At 44.2% G+C, this 21,212-nt stretch overlaps 1 protein-coding gene across 4 annotated transcripts in view; it reads right to left on the reverse strand.

The window, feature by feature from the left end:
* The window catches only part of LOC132836274 (gastrula zinc finger protein XlCGF7.1-like), a 48,880-nt gene that overhangs the window by 5,809 nt on the left and 21,859 nt on the right, over positions 1–21,212 (reverse strand). Inside the window, exons 1-3 of one of the 4 annotated variants that reach the window (XM_060855652.1) lie at positions 17,028–17,097; positions 15,545–15,667; positions 2,770–2,883 (exon numbers count right to left, since the gene is read on the reverse strand). In XM_060855652.1, the coding sequence (XP_060711635.1) occupies positions 2,770–2,883; positions 15,545–15,657 (227 nt within the window). In that variant the 5' untranslated portion in view covers positions 15,658–15,667; positions 17,028–17,097. Of the gene's footprint in view, positions 1–2,769; positions 2,884–3,044; positions 3,238–15,544; positions 15,668–16,650; positions 16,821–17,027; positions 17,098–21,212 lie in introns of those variants that run through there. The other 3 variants (XM_060855653.1, XM_060855654.1, XM_060855655.1) reach the window with 3 other exon arrangements.

The following is a 21,212-nucleotide window of genomic DNA, read 5'->3' on the forward strand; positions in this document are numbered from 1 at the left end:
CACATATATCCTGGGCCCGCTGTCACCATCAGCATTCTCAAAGATCCATCCTACCCTGGCAATGTTTTTCTACATCCTCTACCATCGGGGAGAAGGTACAGAAGCCTGAACACATGCATCAGCTGGTTTCGAAACAGTTTCTACCCTACTGTTGTTCGAGTACAGAATGGACTCACAAACGCTTAGCATTCATCTGTACCTCTGTTTTTGTTTTGCTGCTGTTATCTATGCTATTTAACTAATTTAACGATGTGATCTGCTTATATTGCTTGAAAGACAAAGCTTTTCACTGTGCCTTGGTACATGTGACAATAAATTCAATTCAAGGGTATATCGTGCCTCACAAACCTTATTGAGTTCTTTGAGAAGGTGACCAACCAGGTGGATAAGGGTGAAGCAGTTGATCTGTATATGAATTTCAGTAAGGCGTTTGATAAGGTTCCCTACGGTAGGTTATTGCACAAAATACAGAGGCATTAAGGATGACTTAGTGGTTTGGATGGGAAATTGGCTCTCTCAAAGAAGACAGAGGGTGGAGGTGGATGGGAAATGTTCATCCTGGAGTTCAGCTCCTAGTGCTATACTGCAAGGACCTGTTTTGGGGCCACTGCTGTTTGTCATTTTCATAAATTACCTGGATGAGGACATAGAAGGATGGGTTAGTAAATTTGTGGATGACACTTCGGTTGGTTGTGAATAGTGACAAAGGACATAGATAAGCTGCAGAGCTGGGCTGAGAAGTGGCAAATGGAGTTTAATGCGGAAAAGTGTGAGGTGATTCACTTTGGAAGGAGTAACAGGAATGCAGAGTAATGGCCTAATGGTAAGATTCTTGGAAGTGTAGATGTGCAGAGACGTCTCTGTGTCCAGGTACATAGATCCTTGAAAGTTGCCATCCAGGTTGATAGGGTTGTTAAGAAGGCATATGGTGTGTTAGCTTTTATTGTTAGAGGGATTGAATTTCAGAACCATGAGGTCATGCTGCAGTTGTACACAACTCTGGTGTGGCCACACCTGGCGAACTGCATACAGATCACCGTATTAGCAGAAGAACATTGAAGCTTTGGAAAGGGTTCATAGGAGATTTACTCGATGTTGCCTGGTTTAGAGGGAAGGTCTTATGAGGAAAGACTGAGGGACTTGAGGCTGTTTTCTGTAGAGAAGGTTGAGAGATGACTTAATTGACACATAAGAGGGTTAAAAAAAGGGTGGACAGTGAGAGCCTTTTTCCTCAGATGGCAATGGCTAGCATGAGGGGACATAGCTTTAAAAGATATCGGACAGAGGTAATTTCTTTACTCAGAGTAATAGGGTCATGGAAGGCACTGCCTGCAATTATAGTAGAGTCGCCAACTTTATGGGCAGTTAAATGGTCATTGGATAGGCACATGGACGAGGATGGATTAGTGTAGGTTGGATGGGCTTCAGATTGATTTCACACGTCAGCGCAACAGCAAGGGCCGAAGGGCCTGTACTGCTCTGTAATTTTCTATGTTCTATGATAGGGGCACCTAAGGGCCTTTTAGATAAGCATATAAATATGCAAGGAATGGAGAGTTATTGACCAAGGGCAGGCAGAAAGGAATAGTTTAATTTGGTGTCATTTTGGCGTAACACTTAATGCAACCTTGGAGTGCAGGTTCATAGTTCCTTGGAAGTGGAGTTGCAGGTAGACAGAGTAGTGAAGAAGGCATTTGGTACACTTGTCTTTACTGGTCAGTGCATTGAATACTGGAGTTGGGAGATCATGTTGCGGATGTACAGGACATTGGTTAGGCACTTTTGGAATATTGCGTGCAATTCTGGTCTCCTTCCTACTGGAAGGATGTTGTGAAACTTGAAAGGGTTCAGAAAAGGATGTTGTCAGGTTTGGAGGATTTGAGCTATAGGGAGGGGTTGAATAGGCTGGGGCTGTTTTCCTTGGAGTGTCGGAGGCTGAGGGGGTGACCTTATTGAGGTTTTATAAAATCATGAGGGGCACGGATAGGATGAATAGCCAAGGTCTTTTCCTGGGGTAGGGGAGTTCAAAGCTAGCGTACATAGGTTTAAGGTGAGAGGAGAAAGATTTAAAAGGGACTGAAGGGACAACTTTTTCACTCAGAGGGCGGTGCATGTATGGAATGAGTTACCAGAGAAAGTGGTGGAAGCTGGTATAGTTACAACATTTCAAAGGCATCTGGATGGGTATATGAATAGGAAGGTTTTAGAGGGAGATGGGCCAATGCTGGCAAATGGGACTAAATTAATTTCGGATATGTAGTCAGCATAGGCAAGTTGGACTGAAGGGTCCATTTCCGTGCTGTATAATTCTACGACTCTATAACATTGTGGGATGAAGTGTGCCATTCCTGTGCTGTTCTGTTCTAAATACAATTCTTTGGTTTAATTGAACACATACACTTGCTATACGACGAAGATTTTAATTGTTCTTGTGCTGAAATTTTTGTGTCTACCTCAGAACCAAGAGGCCTGGATTCAAGTATCACCTGTTCCAGCGGTGTGTAATGACAACTCTGAACAGGCAACTTAGAAAATAAAAACTGAAAGAATGGTGGATGCTGTAAATCAAAAACAAAAACAAAAGTTGCCAGAAACACACTGCAGACCTGGCAGCATCTGTAAAGACAAATCAGAGTTAACATTTCGGGTCCAGAGACCCTTCCTCAGAAGCATTGCCTAGAAAATATTCAAATCAGGGTTTTGAATATCTTGGTGATTTTGCAGTCACATCAATATCCGAAATCTGTTCCAACAAAGCAACAGACAAACCTTTTCCCTTCCACATTCAAAGGACGCTGACTGTCATGTTCTGATGATTCAAGCGACTCTGTCAGATCTTGATGTGATGCTTGGTTTGAGTTTCCCATCTTTCCACTTAATACCCTGTCAAACAAGTTACAAAAAAGTCATGACTATTGGTATAGGTAGAAGCTCAGAAAAAGTACATCTGCTTGGATTTGCTGTCTACTTCCTTCCCTGGTAATTCAGACTGACCGCGCATGTGCGCTGCTACCCATTGTCCACATAAATATGGCGGCCGTTACCTGGGCTCGAGACGACGGTTCAGGCTCGCGGCTGATGACTAGTTTGGCACAAATACGTTTCCAATTTGAGTCTAGGGGCCTGCACTACGTGGTTTTTCAGTTTTTCCAATCGACAATCAATCCATTTCTATCCGGCAGTCAGCTTGTTTATCTTCCTTAGCGGCCTCCAATCGCCCCAGCAACGACCCACACTTCCGTCAAATCACCAATGCGCCTGCGCGGAGACCTGCAGCGGTCATCTGACCTAACGAGTTTCCACCCACCATTCACTCCAATTGGTTGGCAGCCAGTCTCAGTCTGATTGACAGAAACTGCTAACCAATCAGTCGGGGTCCATTGTGAGATAAATGACATTAGTGTGTCACATCGCGCAGAGGTCGTATGCACCCCCTCAGGGCCTAGAAACACAGGTTCAAGTCCCGCCTGTTCCAAAAATGTACAATTATATCTCTGAACAGGTTGATGCAAAAATGAAATGGGGCTAAGTATTCCACACCTTCATCATCACTGGTTCCAATCGCTGGTGGGAGGGCGGGTTGTGGCTGTTTGGGAACTTGGTGGGTTGCAGGCACCTATTTATGTATCAATCCAGGTGCCTTTGAAATGTTGTAATTGTAGCAAGTCCATCACCACCTCCAGCAGCTCATTTCACACACCCACCACCTGTGGAAAGGGCCCTTTTAGACGGTTCTCCTTTCACCTTAAACCTATGCTTTCTAGATTAGATTATTTACAGTGTGGAAACAGGCCCTTCGGCCCAACAAGTCCACACCGACCCGCCGAAGCGCAACCCACCCATACCCCTACATATACCCCTTACCTAACACTACGGGCAATTTAGCATGGCCAATTCACCTGACCCGCACATCTTTGGACTGTGGGAGGAAACCGGAGCACCCGGAGGAAACCCACGCAGACATGGGGAGAACGTGCAAACTCCACACAGTCAGTCGCCTGAGGCGGGAATTGAACCCAGGTCCCTGGCGCTGTGAGGCAGCAGTGCTAACCACTGTGCCACCGTGCCGCTAGTTTTGGACTCCTCTTCCCTGGAGACAAGGCCTTGCCTATTCACTGTATCCATGCCCCTCATGATTTTATAAATATCAAAGGTCAATTCTCAGCCTTCGGGGGAAATAGCCTCAAACTATTTAGCCTCGAGGCTTTTAGCACCTAAAGAGGATCAATTTTTTGTGCGATGCTCTGGGCGCAAGTGGCAGGCTGCAGTCTGGTGCACACCCCACTGTATCTGGGAACTGGATCTGGTGGCAAAACACCCCAAGAGAGGCCACAAGAAAAAAGGTCAGATCAACATCGTGCACCCCCATTAGAAGGGGAGAGATACTGCGATTGGAATGAGGTCAGCCCAGGTGGATTTACCTGATTGGTGCTGTTAACCTGGTTCAGGAGATTCAGAATCTGGTTTCTAGCATCTGCAGTCATTGTTTTTACCTCAGGAGATTCAGAGTCTTCTCAATTTAGGGGACTGACTCTGTGCTGGCTGGGCCACAGTCAGTGTGTTACTGTTGGTTTCTGCTTTTTTTTGGAAGGGGAAACCTTATTTCTGATCTGGCTGAATTATTTAGCCAGTTTGTTAAGTGGTATTCCTTTAATGAGGACTGATTTCTAAACTCCTGGTGCACATAATGTGTTTCAGGTGTAACTCAATTCTCATTAGGGGATTGTTGTTTCACTGGGTGATTACGGCCTGTGTGTTACTCTTTTCCCTTTCACGTTTGAGAAAAGGACAATGTTGATTTTGTGGTAGGGCTTAGCCCCTGGATTCTAGTTTTTTGTATGTGTCTTCACTGTTTTTTTGGTGTTTGGACTGAGCCCTTGTGAAGAAATACATCTTACCAGAGGAGCTGTTCCTGTAGGGAGGCCTAGTCCTGGGACTGGGCTTCTGCAGATTGAACACATGTGTCTGTGTGCTGGGAGGTGAGCACTTGCTGTATCCTGGAGTTTGGGAGAAGACATTTCCTTCAGGAGTGGACCAAACCCCTGTGAGTTAACTGCACCTTTACAATATATTTTGTGTTCCTGTGAGTGGGCCTGGTTCTCCAAGGATGGGCCAGGACTCCATGGAGATTGAATACCTGTGCATTTGCTGCCCTCAATTGTGGACTCTGTTTTTAGCAACGGACTCTGCAGTTTGGAGTGGACTCCATTTCTGACAATGCACTTTGTATATTAGAGTGGACTCTGTTCCTGGAAATGGACTCTACATTTTGAAGAGAACTTTATATGCTAATGGACTCTACGTACCAGAAAGGACTCTGGTTGATAATTAACTCTGTCATGTGGTACATTGGGCTTATCACCTGCACTGTCTTGTGTGTCCCTGGGTCTGGTAGGCCTTATTGTGAGCTGGGAGGCTCAAAGGTCATCCTCAAAGCTGTCACCCTTAGAGCTAGAGGTTGGATAGGCCATCCTGTGAACCTGAAGGTTGGTAGGCTGTCCCGAAAGCTGGAGGGTGGTAGGTCACGCTGAGAGCCAGAAGATGGGTAGGCTGTTCTGAGCGCTGTCGTCCCGAGAAGGGGTAATCAGGACGGGCTGTCCTAGAGGTGGTTGGAAAGTGTCAGAGCAGTCGAGAGCCAGAAGGTGCGTGGGGTCCAGGCTGAGATACGGAAGGCTTGTGGGCTACCCTGCGTGCTGTCGTCCCTAGGGAAGGGGATGGGCTGTCCTAGAGGTGGCCGAAAGGTGTGTCAGGGTAGTTCACGGGCCAGATGGCACATCGGGATGGGTAAAAGCCCAACGGTACGTAGGGCAAACCGAGAGCTGGGAGACAGGTAGGCTGTCCTCAGCGCCGTCACCCCGGGTGGGTACCGGGGCGGGCTGTCCTAGAGGTGTTCGAAATGTGTGTCAGGGTGTACCAAGAACTGGAAGGTGGATGGGGGCGGGCTGCCTTAGAGTGGCCGGAAGGTGGGAGGGACTGGAGGGGCTTGCTGGGTTTCTGGGGGTCTGTATTGTATACACTTTTTAATGTAATTGAACTGTCTTGTATGTACAAACTGTTTTGTGGTGATTGAAACTTGGATTTGGGGTTTGTCCTCATTTCCCCGAAAACTGGTTGAATGTGACGGTTTGGGGCCTGGCTTTGCTGCCCCTCTCCCTTGTAAAATTACTGTTTCTCTGTAAACAGCTGTAAATTTTAATTGTTTTGTAAACTGTGAATTGTTTAATAAAATATTTTTCAAAACAGGCATTTTGATTTAATCCCTGCCCTCCCCTTCACTGTTTGATCACGCGGCATTGCTCTTTGATGTGAAGGGCACTGCTTGTCACTGGCCACTTGGGTGTGTCTTTTCTTCCTGGTGGTGGAAACTGAATAAAGATTCATGCACCTTGTGTCTCACACCTGAACACACACACTATGGGTGTGGGGGGAAAAATAAGCACTACCACAGTTAGGCGGTAGTGTAAAGGAGGAAAGAAAGAAACAGAAAAAAACCCAAATTAACAGTAGTGTCAGAGGAAAAAAAAATAAACAGGAGGCTTAGATACCCTGTTCACTCAGAGCTGCCTCTGAGGGAGCTGGATCAGTGTATGAAGGACTCTTCACTTTTCTATGTTAAGAACGACTTCTGAACAGCCTAGAACCACATAGTCAGTGTCTCTTATTTACTGCTGTAAACAAAAACAGGCATTTCGATTTAATCCCTGCCCTCTCCTTCACTTTTTATTTGATATCGCAGCATTGCCCTTTGATGTGAAGGGCACTAGCCACTCAGGTGTTTCCTTTCTTCCTGGTGGTGGAATACTGAAAAAAAAAAACAGGCATGTCACAGCTGCCTCTCAGGAACTGGACCAGTGTCAAGTGTGCTATGCATGTGTAAATAAAGGGTGACTTGGTGACAGGGTACCAGCCTTTCTGGAGTTATTTCATCCTGTATCTAGTTTTCTCTTCATTCTTCCAAAGGATGTGAATATTGCTGATAAAGCCACACACATTTCTCATCCGTCCTGAACAGTCCATAAACCAAGTGATTCGCTGAGCCATTTCAGATAGCAGTTACAGATCAACCACATTACTATAGTTCTGGACTCGCATGTAAACTAAACCAGATGGCAGATTATAAATACAAACAGAAAATGCTGAACAAATTCAGCAGGTCCAGCAGCATCTTTGGAGAGAGAAAAACAGCTAGTCTTTGGAGTCTAACGTGACTTGTTCAGAACTTGGGAATGGCAGATTTCCTTCCTGATGGGCTTTATACTTCTAATGCCTCTCGCTAAGTCCTTAGAGTTGTAAGCACAGAAACAGACGCTTTGATCCAACTCGTCCATGCCAACCAGACATCCTGAATTAATCTCGTCCCATTTGCCAGCAATTGGCCCATGTTCCTTGAAACCCTTATTCAAATACACATCCAGATGCCTTTTAAATCTTTAATTGTACCAGTCTCCACCACTTCCTCTGGCAGCTCATGCCACACATGCACGACTCTGTGCATGAAGAGGTTGCCCCTCTTAAATCTCCCTCCTCTCACCTTACACCTATACCCTCCAGTTTTGGACTCCCTTACCCCAGGGAAAAGACTTTTACTATTCACCCTGCCCATGCTTCCCATGATTTTATAAATTTTATAAAGGTCACCCCACAGTTTCCCATGATCCACGGAAAATAGCCCAAGCCTATTCAGCCTCTTCCTATCGTTCAAACCCTCCAGCCCTGGCACTATCCTTGTAAATCTTTTCTGAACCCTTTCAAGTTTCACAACATCCTTCCTATGGCAGGCAGACCAGAATTGCATGCAATATTCCAAAAGTGGCCTAACCAGAGTCCTGTACAGCTGCAACATGATCTCCCAACTCCTACACTCAATGCACTGACCAATAAAAGCAAGCATATCAAATGCCTTCTTCATTATCCTATCTACCTGCGATTCCACTTTCATGAACTATGAACCTGCACTCCAAGGGTTTTTTTTGTTCAACAACACACCCCAGGAACTTACGGTTAAGTGTACAAGTCCTGCCCTGATTTGTCTTTGTAGATGGGCTTCTTATGATGAATGATGATTGTGGCACTGAAATTGTCATTACAACTGGCTTTTAAATCAGAATTCCACTGCCATGGCTGGATTGGAATCTATACACTGTGGATTATATACAGTGCAGATTATCGAGCTGGATAACACAAGGATCAGCACCAACTGTTCACAATATATATCAAAGTCGAACTGTATTATTCCCGACTTGGAGATGCCGGTGTTGGACTGGGATGTACAAAGTTAAAAATCACACAACACCAAGTTATAGTCCAACAGGTTTAGTTGGAAACACACTAGCTTTCGGAGCGATGCTCCTGTGTCACCTGATGAAGGAGCATCGCTCCAAAAGCGAGTGTGCTTCCAATTAAACCTGTTGGACTATAACCTGGTGTTGTGTGATTTTTAACTTTGTATTATTCGCAAACTTGCAAATGATACAAAGCTGAGCAGGAACGCGTGTTATAAGGTTAACGCAAAACATTTTCAGGGAGGTTTGGACATGCAGAGTGATTGGGTAGGGACATGGCAAACAGAACATAATATGGGAAAATAAGAGGTCCACTTTGGTAGGAAGAACAGAAGTGCCAAGTATTTCTTAAACTGAGAGAAGTTGAGAAAGTGTGTAAAGAGATGCGGGCTGTCCGTGTCAATAAGTCACTGAGGGCTAACCTGCAGGTGCAGCATGTTATTCCGAAGGCTGATGGAACGTTAGGAGTACCATGTGCAGTCTTGGTTGCCTTATCTCAAGATAGATATTATTGCCATGGAGCAAACGCAATAAAAGGTTTGCTGAACTTGTTCTGCCAATGACAGGACTGTCCCACGAAGAAAGATTGGGCAAACTCCGCTTGGATTCCCGAGAGCTTTGAAGAACGGGGGCTCTCTGCCATTTTTAAACTCGAGAATTATTTACTGATTACAGCCAAACCTTTCAGGAGTGAATGTTTGGTCCATGTTCCCTAGTGCTAGATCCACCAAGGAAAGAAAACCATTTTCAATCTACCTTACTGTTCCAATGATATCACAAAAACATTGATCAAACTTTGTCTTTAACTTCCAAAATCCTTTTATATGTTTGTGGGATATGGGTGTTGTTGGCTAGACCAGCATTTATTGTTCATTCTTAGTCACCCTTGAGGAGGTGCTGATGAGTTGCCTTTTGAGCCATTGGGGTTAAATACACTCTCAGCACTATGAGAAAATGACAGGGAAGATAAAGCTTAAGTCAAATCTGAAACAGGAAGTGGTGGAAAATCCTTACAGGTTTGCCAGCATTAGCCGAGAGAGAATCAGGGTTAACGTTTTGAGTCGAACATGGCTTTATGAAGACCTAACCTTACAGATGTAACAAGAATGTGGCTGAGGGAGAGTTTCATCTTGTGGAATAAGGGTAGAACGCTGAATGTAGAAAGGTAATACTGAAGTAGGAAGAACAAAGAATAATACAGCACAGGAACAGACCCTACTGGCCTTCAAACCTGCTGCAACACATTCTGCCCTTCCATACTAAAACTGGCTTCACTTAGAGGACCCGTATCCCGTGGGGACAAACCATGACCCCACCTCCCACCACCAAACTATCATCTACCAGACCATACATAACCTCATCACCTCAGAGGATCTCCCATCCACCGCCTCCAACCTCAGTCCCACAACTCCGCACTGCCCGTTTCTACCTCCTGCCCAAAATCCACAAACCTGACTTACCCGGCCGACCCATTGTCTCAGCCTGCTCCTACCCCACAGAACTCATCTCTGCATACCTCGACGCGGTCCTGTACCCCTTAGTCCAAGAACTCCCCACCTACGTTCGGGACACCACCCATGCCCTCCACCTCCTCCATGATTTTCGCTTCCCCGGTCCCCAACGCCTTATCTTCACAATGGACATCCAGTCCCTGTACACCTCCATCCCCCATCCCGAAGGACTCAAAGCCCTCCACTTCTTCCTTTCCCGTCGTACCAAGCAATACCCTTCCACTGACACCCTCCTTCGACTGACTGAACTGGTCCTCACCCTGAACAACTTCTTTTTCCAATCCTCCCACTTCCTCCAAACCAAAGGAGTAGCAAACACTTTACCAACACCTTCCACCATGACTTTCAAATTTACCTGAACCGTCTCAGACTCCTCCCTCCCCTTCCTAGACCTTTCCATTTCTATCTCGGGCGACCGAATCAACATGGACATTTACTATAAACCAACCGACAGCTACCTAGACTACACCTCCTCACACCCCGCCCCCTGTAAAAACGCCATCCCATACTCCCAATTCCTTCGTCTCCGCCACATCTGCTCCCAGGAGGACCAGTTCCAATAATGTACAACCCAGATGGCCACCTTCTTCAAAGACCGCAATTTCCCCCAAGACATGATCGACGATGCCCTCCACCGCTTCCCGCTCCTCCGCCCTTGAGCCCCGCCCCTCCAATCGCCACCAGGACAGAATCCCACATGTCCTCACCTACCACCCCATCAACCTCCATATACATCGTATCAACCGTTGTCATTTCCGCCAACTCCAAACGGACCCCACCACCAAGGATATATTTCCCTCCCCTCCCCTATCAGTGTTCCGAAAAGACCACTCCCTCTGTGACTCTCTCGTCTGGTCCACACCCCACACCAATCCAATCTCCACTCCCGGCACCTTCCCCTGCAACCGCAAGAAAGGCAAAACCTGCGCCCACACCTCCTCCCTTACTTCTCTCCAAGGCCCCAAGGGATCCTTCCATATCCGCCACAAATTCACCTGCACCTCCACACACATCATTTACTGCATCCGCTGCACCCGATGTGGCCTCCTCTATATTGGGGAGACAGGCCGACTACTTGCGGAACGTTTCAGGGAACACCTCTGGGACACCCAGACCAACCAACCCAACCACCCTCAGGCTCAACACTTCAACTCCCCCTCCCACTCCACTAAGGACATGTAGGTCCTTTGACTCCTCCATCGCCAGATGATAGCAACACGACGGATGGAGGAAGAGTGCCTCATCTTCCGCCTAGGAACCCTCCAACCACAAGAGATGAACTTAGATTTCTCCAGTTTCCTCATTTCCCCTCCCCCCATCTTGTCTCAGTCAAATCCCTCGAACTCAGCACCACCTTCCTAACCTGCAATCTTCTTCCTGACCTCTCCGCCCCCACCCTAACTCCAGCCTATCACGCTCACCTTGGCCTCCTTCCACCTATCGCATTTCCAACGCCCAACACACTTTCCTCATTCCTGAAGAAGGGCTCATGCCCGAAACGTTGACTCTTCTGCTCCTTGGATGCTGCCTGACCTGCTGTGCTTTTCCAGCAACACATTTTCAGCTTGTGATCTGTAGACCTGCATACTCAGATCTCCCTGCCTAACAATATTCCGAAGGGTTCCGACATTCGCTGTATAATTTCCACCTGTACTTCACCTTCCAAAACGCATCACCTCACATTTGTCCGGATTAAACTCCACCTGCCATTTTCCTGCCCATCCCTCCAACGGATCTGTATGCTGCTGTATCCTCTAACAATCTTCTCCATTATCTGCAACTCCACTAATCTTTGTACCATCCACAAACTTGCGAATTAGACCAGCCACGTTCTCCTCCAAATCATTTATGTAGATCATGAACAGCAGAGGTCCCAGCACTGATTCCTGTGGAACACCATTCTCCACCTTCTGTCTCCCATGACTAAGCCAGTTCTGTATTCATCTTGTCAGCTGACTTCACCTTTTGTACCAGTCTGCTATGGGGGACCCTGTCAAAAGCTTTACTGAAGTCCATGTAGACAACATCAACCACTTTTTCCTCAATTATCTTTGTCACCTCCTCAAAAAACATGATCAAGATGGTGAGATATAACCTTCCCCACACAAATCATGCTGTCTATCGCTTATAAGTCTATTTACTTCGAAATACCTATCGATCTTGTCCCTGAGAATCTTTTCCAATAATTTCCTGACCACCAACATGAGACTCACAAGCCTGTAATTTCCTGGATTATCCCTGCTACCCTTCTTGAACAATGGGACAACATTGGCCACAGGTCCCAGAGGACTCAAAATAGCCAAAGAGGATCCAAAGGTGTCTGTCATTGCTTCAGCAATTTGTTTTCTTGCTTCCCTCAACATTCCAGCCTAGATCCCCTCAGGATCCAGGGACTTACCTACTTTAATACTTATTAAGATGCATAACACCTGTTCCTTTTTTTTTTAAAATAGGCACTTGGCTTAGAAATTCGACACTTCCTTCCCCAAAATCATCCTCTACCAATTCCTTCTTTTTGGTGAATTTTAATTTTGGACCATACCTACCTTTTCAGGCTCCACACATAGATTGCCTCCTTTTGGCCTTGAGTGGGCAACTCTTCCCCTGGCTACTCTCTTGCTCTTTGCATGTGTATAAAAGGTCTTTGGATTCTCCTTAATCCGGTTTGCTAATGATTTTTCATGACCCCTTTTTGCTCTTCTAATTCCTTGTTTAAGTTATTTCCTACTTTCCACGTCAAGTGCTTCATCAGTTCCCATCCTCCTCAGCCTTATGCGTGCTTCCTTTTTCTTTTTGACCAAGGTCATAACATTCCTGATCATCCAAAATTCATGTAACTTGCCGTAGCCATCCGTCATTCTCATAGGAGCATGCCACTCTTGAACTCTGTCGTTTGAAAGACAGGAGAAATATCCCAACAACCAAGGAGGGGCAAGGAGCAGAGTTGAGTATGGTAGCCATTACAAAAGAGAAAGTGCTAGAAACGCTAAAAGTTCTAAAAATTGATAGATCTCCTGGCCTTGATGGACTATGTCCTAGAGTTCTGAGGGAAGTGGCTGAGGAAAGAGCGGAGGCATTGGTTGTGAATTTTCAAAAATCACTGGAATCATGGAAAGTCCCAGATGATTGGAAAATCACGGTTGTAACCCCTTTGTTCAAGAAAGGATCAAGACTAAAGATGGAAAATTACAGACCGATTAGCCTAACTTCGATTATTGGTAAAATTCTAGAATCCCTCGTTAAGGATGAGATTTCTAAATTCTTGGAAGTGCAGGGTTGGATCAGAACAAGTCAGCACGGATTTAGTAAGGGGAGGTCGTGCCTGACAAACCTGTTAGAATTCTTTGAAAAGGTAACAAGTAAGTTAGACCAGGGAAACTCAGTGGATGTTATCTATCCAGACTTCCAAAAGGTCTTTGATAAGGTGCCTCACGGGAAGCTGCTGAGTAAGGTGAGGGCCCATGGTGTTTGAGGTGAGCTACTGGCATGGATTGAGGATTGGCTGTCTGACAGAAGGCAGAGAGTTGGGATAAAAGGTTCTTTTTTGGAATGGCACCCACAGGGTTCAGTGTTGGGCCGCAGCTGTTCACTTTGTATATTAATGATCTAGATGAAGGGACTGGGGGCATTCTGGCGAAGTTTGCCAATGATACAAAGTTAGGTGGTCAAGAGGTAGTACTGAGGAGCTGGGAAGGTTGCAAAAAGATTTAGTCAGTTTAGGAAAGTGGTCCAGGAAATGGCTGATGAAATTCAACATGAGCAAATGAGAGATCTTGCACTTTGGAAAAAAAATACAGGCATGGACTATTTTTTAAAAGGTGAGAAAATTAATAAAGCCAAAGTACAAAGGGATCTGGGAATGCTAGTCCAGCATTCTCTAAAGGTTAACTTGCAGATTGAGTCAGTGATTAAGAAATCAAATGTAATGTTGTCATTTATCTCGAGGATTGGAATATAAAAGCAGCAATGTGCTTCTGAGACTTTGTAAACCTCGAGTTAGGCCCCATTTCGAGTACTGTGTCCAGTTTTGGGCCCCACACCTCAGGAAGGACATACTGGCACTGGAGCATGTCCAGCGGAGATTCACACGGATGATCCCTGGAATGGTAGGCCTAACATACGACAAAGAGCTGAGGATTCTGGGATTGTTTCCATTAGAGTTTAGAAGGTGGAGGGGACATCTAATAGAAACTTATAAGATAATGAATGGCTTAGAAAGAGTGGACGCTGGAAAGTTGTTTCCATTAGGCAGGGAGACTAAGGCATGGTCACTGCCTTAGAATTAGAGGGGGTCAATTTAGAACAGAAATGATGAGACATTTCTTCAGCTAAAGAGTGATGGGCCTGTGAAATTCATTGCCATGGAGCGCAGTGGAGGCTGGGACGTTAAATGTCTTCAAGGCAGAGATTGATACATTCTTGATCTCGCAAGGAATTAAGGGCTATGGGGAGAGTGCGGGTAAGTGGAGTTGAAATGCCTATCAGCAATGATTGAATGGCGGAGTGGACTTTATGGGCCGAATGGCCTTACTTCCATTCCTGTCTTATGGTCTTATGGAAATGCTCCCACATGTCTGATGTGGATTTACCCTCAAACGGTCGCCTCCAATAAAAATTCTCCAGTTCCTTCCTAATATTGTTGTAGTTTGCTTTTCCCCAATTTAACACCTTCCCATGAGGACTGCTGTTATCCCAATGTGTGTGTATATTAAACTCACTGTATTATAGTTACGACTCAAATCCTTCCCCACTGAAACTTCACTCATCTGGCTGGGCTCATTTCCCATAATCAGGTCAAGTGTAAACCATTCTGGAAATCACAACAAGATGGTGCATTTTGGAAGAAGGAATAGAGAAAATAAATATACACTTAATGGTGCAGTTCGAATGTGTGTGCAGGGTCAGAAGGATCTGGGTGTTGATGTGCACAGATCTGTGATAGTGACAGGACATGCTGAGAGAGCATTTAGCAAAATATATAGGAACTTGGACTCATAAAGGAAGTTATTGTGCATACAAAAACAAACAGAAAACGCTCACATTTCTTGCAATGCTCTAGCTGTTATGTTTATGGCAGAACAACCATCCATTTCTGGTCTTCACACCTTGTCAAGGGTCCTTGAGAGGAAACAGGGAATTTTGGCTCCAAGTTTGAAAAGCTACAATTGTTGTCCATAAATCAAAGGAATTGAGGGGGGTTTCAATAGCCATGTACAAGATTTTGATCAATTTAGAAAAGGTAGTCAAGGCAAAAGTTCTTTCTATTAGGTTATGCTGCAAAGAGCAGGGGGCACACGTGTACAGTTTTGGAAAAGTAGGAAGGATGGCTAAGGACTTTGTTTATGCTACCAGTGGTGATACACAAACTGAAGGTGGGGTGGGGGGTTAGTTTGGAGATGATCAATTATCTCAAATTAGCCAAGAAAGGCACTTGATAGAGATAAATATAGAGGGCTAGGAATGTTCCACAGAGCCACTTTGGACTTGATGGGTTGACTGGCCTTAGTCTGTACTTTACCACCTCTCCTCATTATTTTCACTATTATTTAACCTCTGCTCATAATTAAACCCTTGGAGTTCAGGAATTATCCAGGTTAGTATGCATTATCCTCGAAGGACCAATACATTCTAGTTTTCTTCAAGTTATCATACCTGAAAGTGAGGATACACTTCACTTGTGGTGCAACCAGGATTTGGAGTTTAACTTCTTTACATTGATACTTGAAATATGTACCCACAAAAAGAACAAACCTTTGTCCTTCCACTGTCAAAGACCAACAATATTCAGGTCCTGGTGAATCAAAAGATTCATTCAAATCTTTCTGTGAAGCTTGGGGTGGATTTCCTGTTTGCAAAGCCTTCATATTTAATATTCTGCAAAAGGAATGTAGGAAAAAAAAAGCAAGTCAACGACAGGCAAATTCAGAACAGGCAAACAGCTCACGTGGTTCGAATTTACTCCTTCCATACTCACCACATAGAATCATAAAATCTCTACAGTGTGGGCACAGGCCATTAGGCCTAACAAGTCCACACCGACTCTCCAAAAAGCATCCCATTCAGACTCTCACCCCTCTCCCACTCTCCAAATATCTCTAACCCTGCATTTCCTGTGGCTAATCCACCCAACTTACACATCCCTGGCCACTACGGACAATTTAGCATAGCTAATCCACTAACGCCAATCCACTAACCTGCACCCAAACTTTTGGATTGTGGGAGGAAACCCACATAGACACAGGGAGAACATACAAACTCCACACTACAGGTGACCCCACTACACTATACGCTTTCACACAAACACACATGATCACAAAGACCCTCTCTCATACATGTGCTCCCCCTCTGAGACACAATCCCCACACTCACACCCAAGCATGTGCTTACAGTCCATCACACATATGCAAATATGCACTGGCTCTCTCTCTCTCTCACACACACACACACCCTCTCTCTCTCTCATGCATGGACACACACATACAAGTCTACGGGGTAAATTTGCAATTGCAGAATTATAATTGCAGATTCATTCAAAAAGCACACAATCTATATGCAGTCAATCCATGTAACACTTTATAAATTCCTATTTTCTGACTCAAGATTGGGATATAGACAGACTCTAACCTCACACCTTTAATGTACTGTCTGATCTGAGATGTCACTTTTATTTATAAAACCTTAAGTTATCTTAACAATGTGACTTGAAAAAAGTTCCAGGACTTGCATACTAATAAACCAAAACTTGCAACCCATGAAAGACAACAGTAATCTAGGTTTGTTCAATATATTGTAGCAATTGCATGACACTTTGATCTTTCACTATAAATTCTGTCTTATGATCCTGCTCCACTAGCTACCTGATGAAGGAACAGCACTCTGAAAGATAGCATTTCCAAGTACACCTGTTAGACTATAACCTGGAGTGGAGTGATTTTTAACGAGGCTGGAACTGAACTCAGGTCTCTGGTGCAATGAGGCAGGAACGCTCACAAAAATGGAAGGCTACGCATGCGCCCGACTCCATTTTGCCCCCTATTAAAATGGAGGCCGTACATGCGTCCCACTGAATATTACCCCCAATAAAAATGGCGACGGTTAATTTGGGCCGATTTGCGCGCAGAAGGACAGCAATCATTGCCCCAGCTTAGTGCAAACGAGTGATGGAAGCATTTCCTTGCAGTCTTTATCACAAATCTCAGTCTTGCGGAATCACAATTTCCCTCCTTCACTTAACTATAACTTAGCCTTTCTCGTTGCCTTCCATCTTCAACACGCAATAGCCCTCTTACGGGCTGGACAAACCTACGCCTGCGCAGAAGCTCCAGGCGGGTGGTCATGCGCGAACCAACAAACCCCACCCACACTTCATTCCTATTGGTGATAAACCGTCGCACGTCCCTACCTTCTATTGGTTCATGCTGTCGTCGATCATCCGGACCCGCCCCTTTCTGACCTGGGGCGGGCGCAGACAATGGTGAGCGTGAAACAAGGGCAATGTCAGCGAATCAAACCCACAGCGTTATTGCTGAACCTTTCTGAAGAAGAGTCACTGGACTGGAAATTTACTTTGCTTTCTCTCCACAGATGTTACCACATGCAAAGTATTCATCTGTCTCAATGCATTATTTCCCTCCTTTGTTCTTGAGTGGAGCTACCCTCTTGCCCTTTTATGCTTTAGGATTCTCCTTAATCCTTTTTGCCAAGAATATTTCATGACCCCCTTTTAACCTTCCTAATTTCTTGCTTAAGTTCTTTTCTGCTTCTTTGATACTTCTCAATGATCTTGTCTGATTTGACTCTTATGATTTCAGTTTCCTAAACGTTATGCATGTTTTCCTTTCTTTTCTGACTCGTCTTTCAATCTCTCGTCATCCAGAGTTCCCCAAATTTGCTATCCTTATCTTTCGTCCTCACAGGACTTTGCTGGTCCTGAACTCTAATCTTCAGTTTCTGCCTAACACTTTTGTAATTGAGCCTTAAAGCTTACAGAATTATTATAATTGTTCCCAAAATGCTCCCCCATTGAAACTTTGTCTACCGGTTCAGGATCATTCCCCAGTACAAGGTGTAAGAAATGGGGAAGTGTGTTGATTTTGCAGAAATAAAAAAGCAAGGGAATGTATGTGCAGAAAAGGGGTACAAGAAAAATATCAACTAGGCAAGCATTAGGGAAATGTATCTTTATCTTTAATGAATAATTGTGGATATTAAATACTAACTTTAGTGCAGAATTACTAAAGCAAATAATTCTTTTAAATAATAGTCTCAGCAAAATAGCTGAGACAGCTGAAACGCATAAACCAAGCATGAAAAGATACATTGTTAAAACGTATGTTCAAGAATGGAATGTACTTATGAACAATGGAAGATGTTATAAGCAAAGTAAAAGAACATCAAGATACAAGTTTAGCCTTACGTCAGCACTTACAGAGGGAAAGTTTGCCAACTTGGAGAAAAGGGCACAATAAGGGCAGAGCACAGCTGGGTAGTGGTAGAATACAATAAGAAAGATTGGGTAATGTAAGAGTCGGGAGAGGTGACCTCACGCAGCTCAAAAGTATAACTGTGTACTAGTTTGAATGTTCATTGCTTTTTTGCTTCTGCATTTGATGCCCTTTCTTGCAAGATCGTAGAATAAATTGTCTTGTTTCCAGTTTTGGTGGTCTCGTCTAAATTTTATTAAACTTGTTTCTAACAAAGGTCTAGCATGGTCCCATGCCCAGCTGGATTAACGACATATTGTTTCATGAAACCCTCCCAAATTATTCTAACAAATTCTGTCCCACCTACGCCTCTGGCACTAAGGGATTCCCAGTTAATATTGGGGATATTAAATCACCTGCGACATCAACCTTGTTGTTCTGACATCTCTCCATGACCAGCTTACATATCTGTTCCTCTTGAGAGACGTATCGTAGAATCTCGTCATAATGACTGCACCTTGCTTATTCCTAAGTTCTACCTATGTGGCTCCACTGGATGAGCTCTCCATGATGTCCTTTCTTACTGCAGTGTTGATATTTTCCTTAATCAGTAATTCAACTCCTCCATCCCTTTTAAATCTCTATCACACCTGAAATAGTTAAACCCTGGAACACTGAGCTGCCAAACCAGCCCTTCTCGCAAGCAAGTTTCTAGTGACAGCTACAACATCGTAGTTCCACATACTAATCCAGGTTCTATAGCTCATTTACCTTATCTATTATGCTCCTTGAAATAAACACACTTCAAATGGCCCATTCCACCTTGTTCATTAACCTAGCCTTGCCTATACCTCCTATTGGAGTGACCTAGTTCTGTTTTCTTTCAGTATTCCATCTCACTCCTGACTTGTGTTTTGTCGATGATGACAGATTCTGTGGAGTCAGGAGGTCAGTTACTCACTGCAGTGTTCCAAGACTCTGACCTGCTACATTGGTTACGGTACATGGTGAAAGTGAGGACTGCAGATGCTGGAGATTAGAGTCAAGATTATGGTGTTGCTGGAAAAGCGCAGCAGGTCAGGCAGCATCAGAGGAGCAGGAAAATTGACATTTCGGACAGGAGCCCTTCATCAGGAATCCTTAGGATTGCTTTTCCAGCATTACTCTAATCTTGACTATAGTTACAGTACATGTCTAGTCAAGTTCAGTTTTCGATCAATGGTAAATTTTTCCATCCCCCCCCCCCACCCCAAATTGGGGGATTCAGTGATTGTAATGCCATAGAATGTAAAGTCTAAACTTTATCTTTGAGTGGTTCAAATATTATCTGAGGCAATGCACAAAAGGGTAGAGACATTCAAGATCATGTAATGACTGTGTTACCCTAAAGGGAGGACAGAAACAATACAATCAGCCATAGAAACTAGAATTTTCTTCTGAATTTCAGTTCTGTTCTCACCTTTGATGTGTCAACAGCCAAATCTTCTCAGTAAAAAGCTGCTTCACAGAGTAGGAAAATAACAAAAGCTTCAAATAATTGGCAAAACAGGAGTTACTGTGATCTGGAATGCACTGCCTGAAGATGGCATGGAAGAGAATTGTGCTTAAAAATGTGTGGCTTAAAGAAGGGCTTATGCCCGAAACATCGATTCTCCTGCTCCTTTGATGCAGCCTGACCTGCTGCACTTTTCCAGCAACACATTTTTAAGCTCTGATCTCCAGCATCTGCAGTCCTCACTTTCTCCTGGAAGAGAATTGTGTTGATGTCACTGAACTGGTATTCCAGAGAAACAGGTAATTGTTCAAGGACACTGGTTTGAATTGCATCATCTCAGCTGCATCATGAATTACAGACATAATGTGCCAGAGAAACTCATCAGCCATTTGGCAAAGAGAAGAGGTCTACACATGGACAAATCTGGAGACAGTTTTTTTTTTAAATCTGGAGATTGAAAGCTGAATATTGGATTATTCAAGGATGAGTCTTTGTTTTTTTTAGTGAAGTGTTTGATTCCTTTTTAATATTTATATTTTGTTTCTTTTTTTCAAGTTTAATATTAAAATTATTACTATTATTAAGATTAAACCATGATTAAGGAAAGGTAATTTATTTTTCCATACAAAGTTTTATTGAGAGCTTTGTAGACTTAATGTCATTAAGGGCATACAAGAGTGCGATGGCTAGTAGATTTAGAGAAGTGATTACACAACAGGACCAGCCAGATAGATGATTGGAAAGGTAAGAAGGTGAATACATTCCTGGGACCTGATCAGGTGTACCATAGAATTTTGAGGGAAGCTGGATTGCTGAGCCCCTTGCTGAGATATTTCTATCGTTGATAGCCACAGGGGAGGTGTTGGAAGACTGGAAGTTGGTTATCATGGTGCCATTATTTAAGAAAGGTGATCATGCAAAACCAGGGAACAATAGACCAGTGAGCTTGATGTCAGTGGTGGATAAGTTGTTGGAGGGGATTCTGAGCGACAGGATTTTCAAATATTTGGAAAGGCAAGGACTGATTAGGGACAGCTGAAAATGTGTTGCTGGTCAAAGCACAGCAGGCCAGGCAGCATCTCAGGAATAGAGAATTCGACGTTTCGAGCATAAGCCCTTCATCAGGAATGCAGTCAGCATGGCTTTGTGTGAGGGAAATTGTGTCTCACTAATTTGATTGAGCTTTTTGAAGAAGTGACGAAGAGCATTGGTGAAGGCAGAGTGGTAGACGTTGTGTATATGGACTTCAGCAAGGCATTCAACAAGGTTCCTCATGGTAGACTGGTTAACAAGGTTGGATAACATGGAATACAGAGAGAACTAAGCATTTGGATTCAAATTGTCTAGGAGAAAGTGAGGACTGCAGATGCTGGAGATCAGAGCTGAAAAATGTGTTGCTGGAAAAGCGCAGGTCAGGCAGCATCCAAGGAGTAGAAGAATTGACGTTTCGGGCATAAGCCCTTCTTCAGGAATTCAAAATTGTCTCAATGGTACAAGAAAT

The sequence above is a fragment of the Hemiscyllium ocellatum genome, chromosome 46, assembly GCF_020745735.1.
Source record: "Hemiscyllium ocellatum isolate sHemOce1 chromosome 46, sHemOce1.pat.X.cur, whole genome shotgun sequence".
NCBI lineage: Eukaryota > Metazoa > Chordata > Chondrichthyes > Orectolobiformes > Hemiscylliidae > Hemiscyllium > Hemiscyllium ocellatum.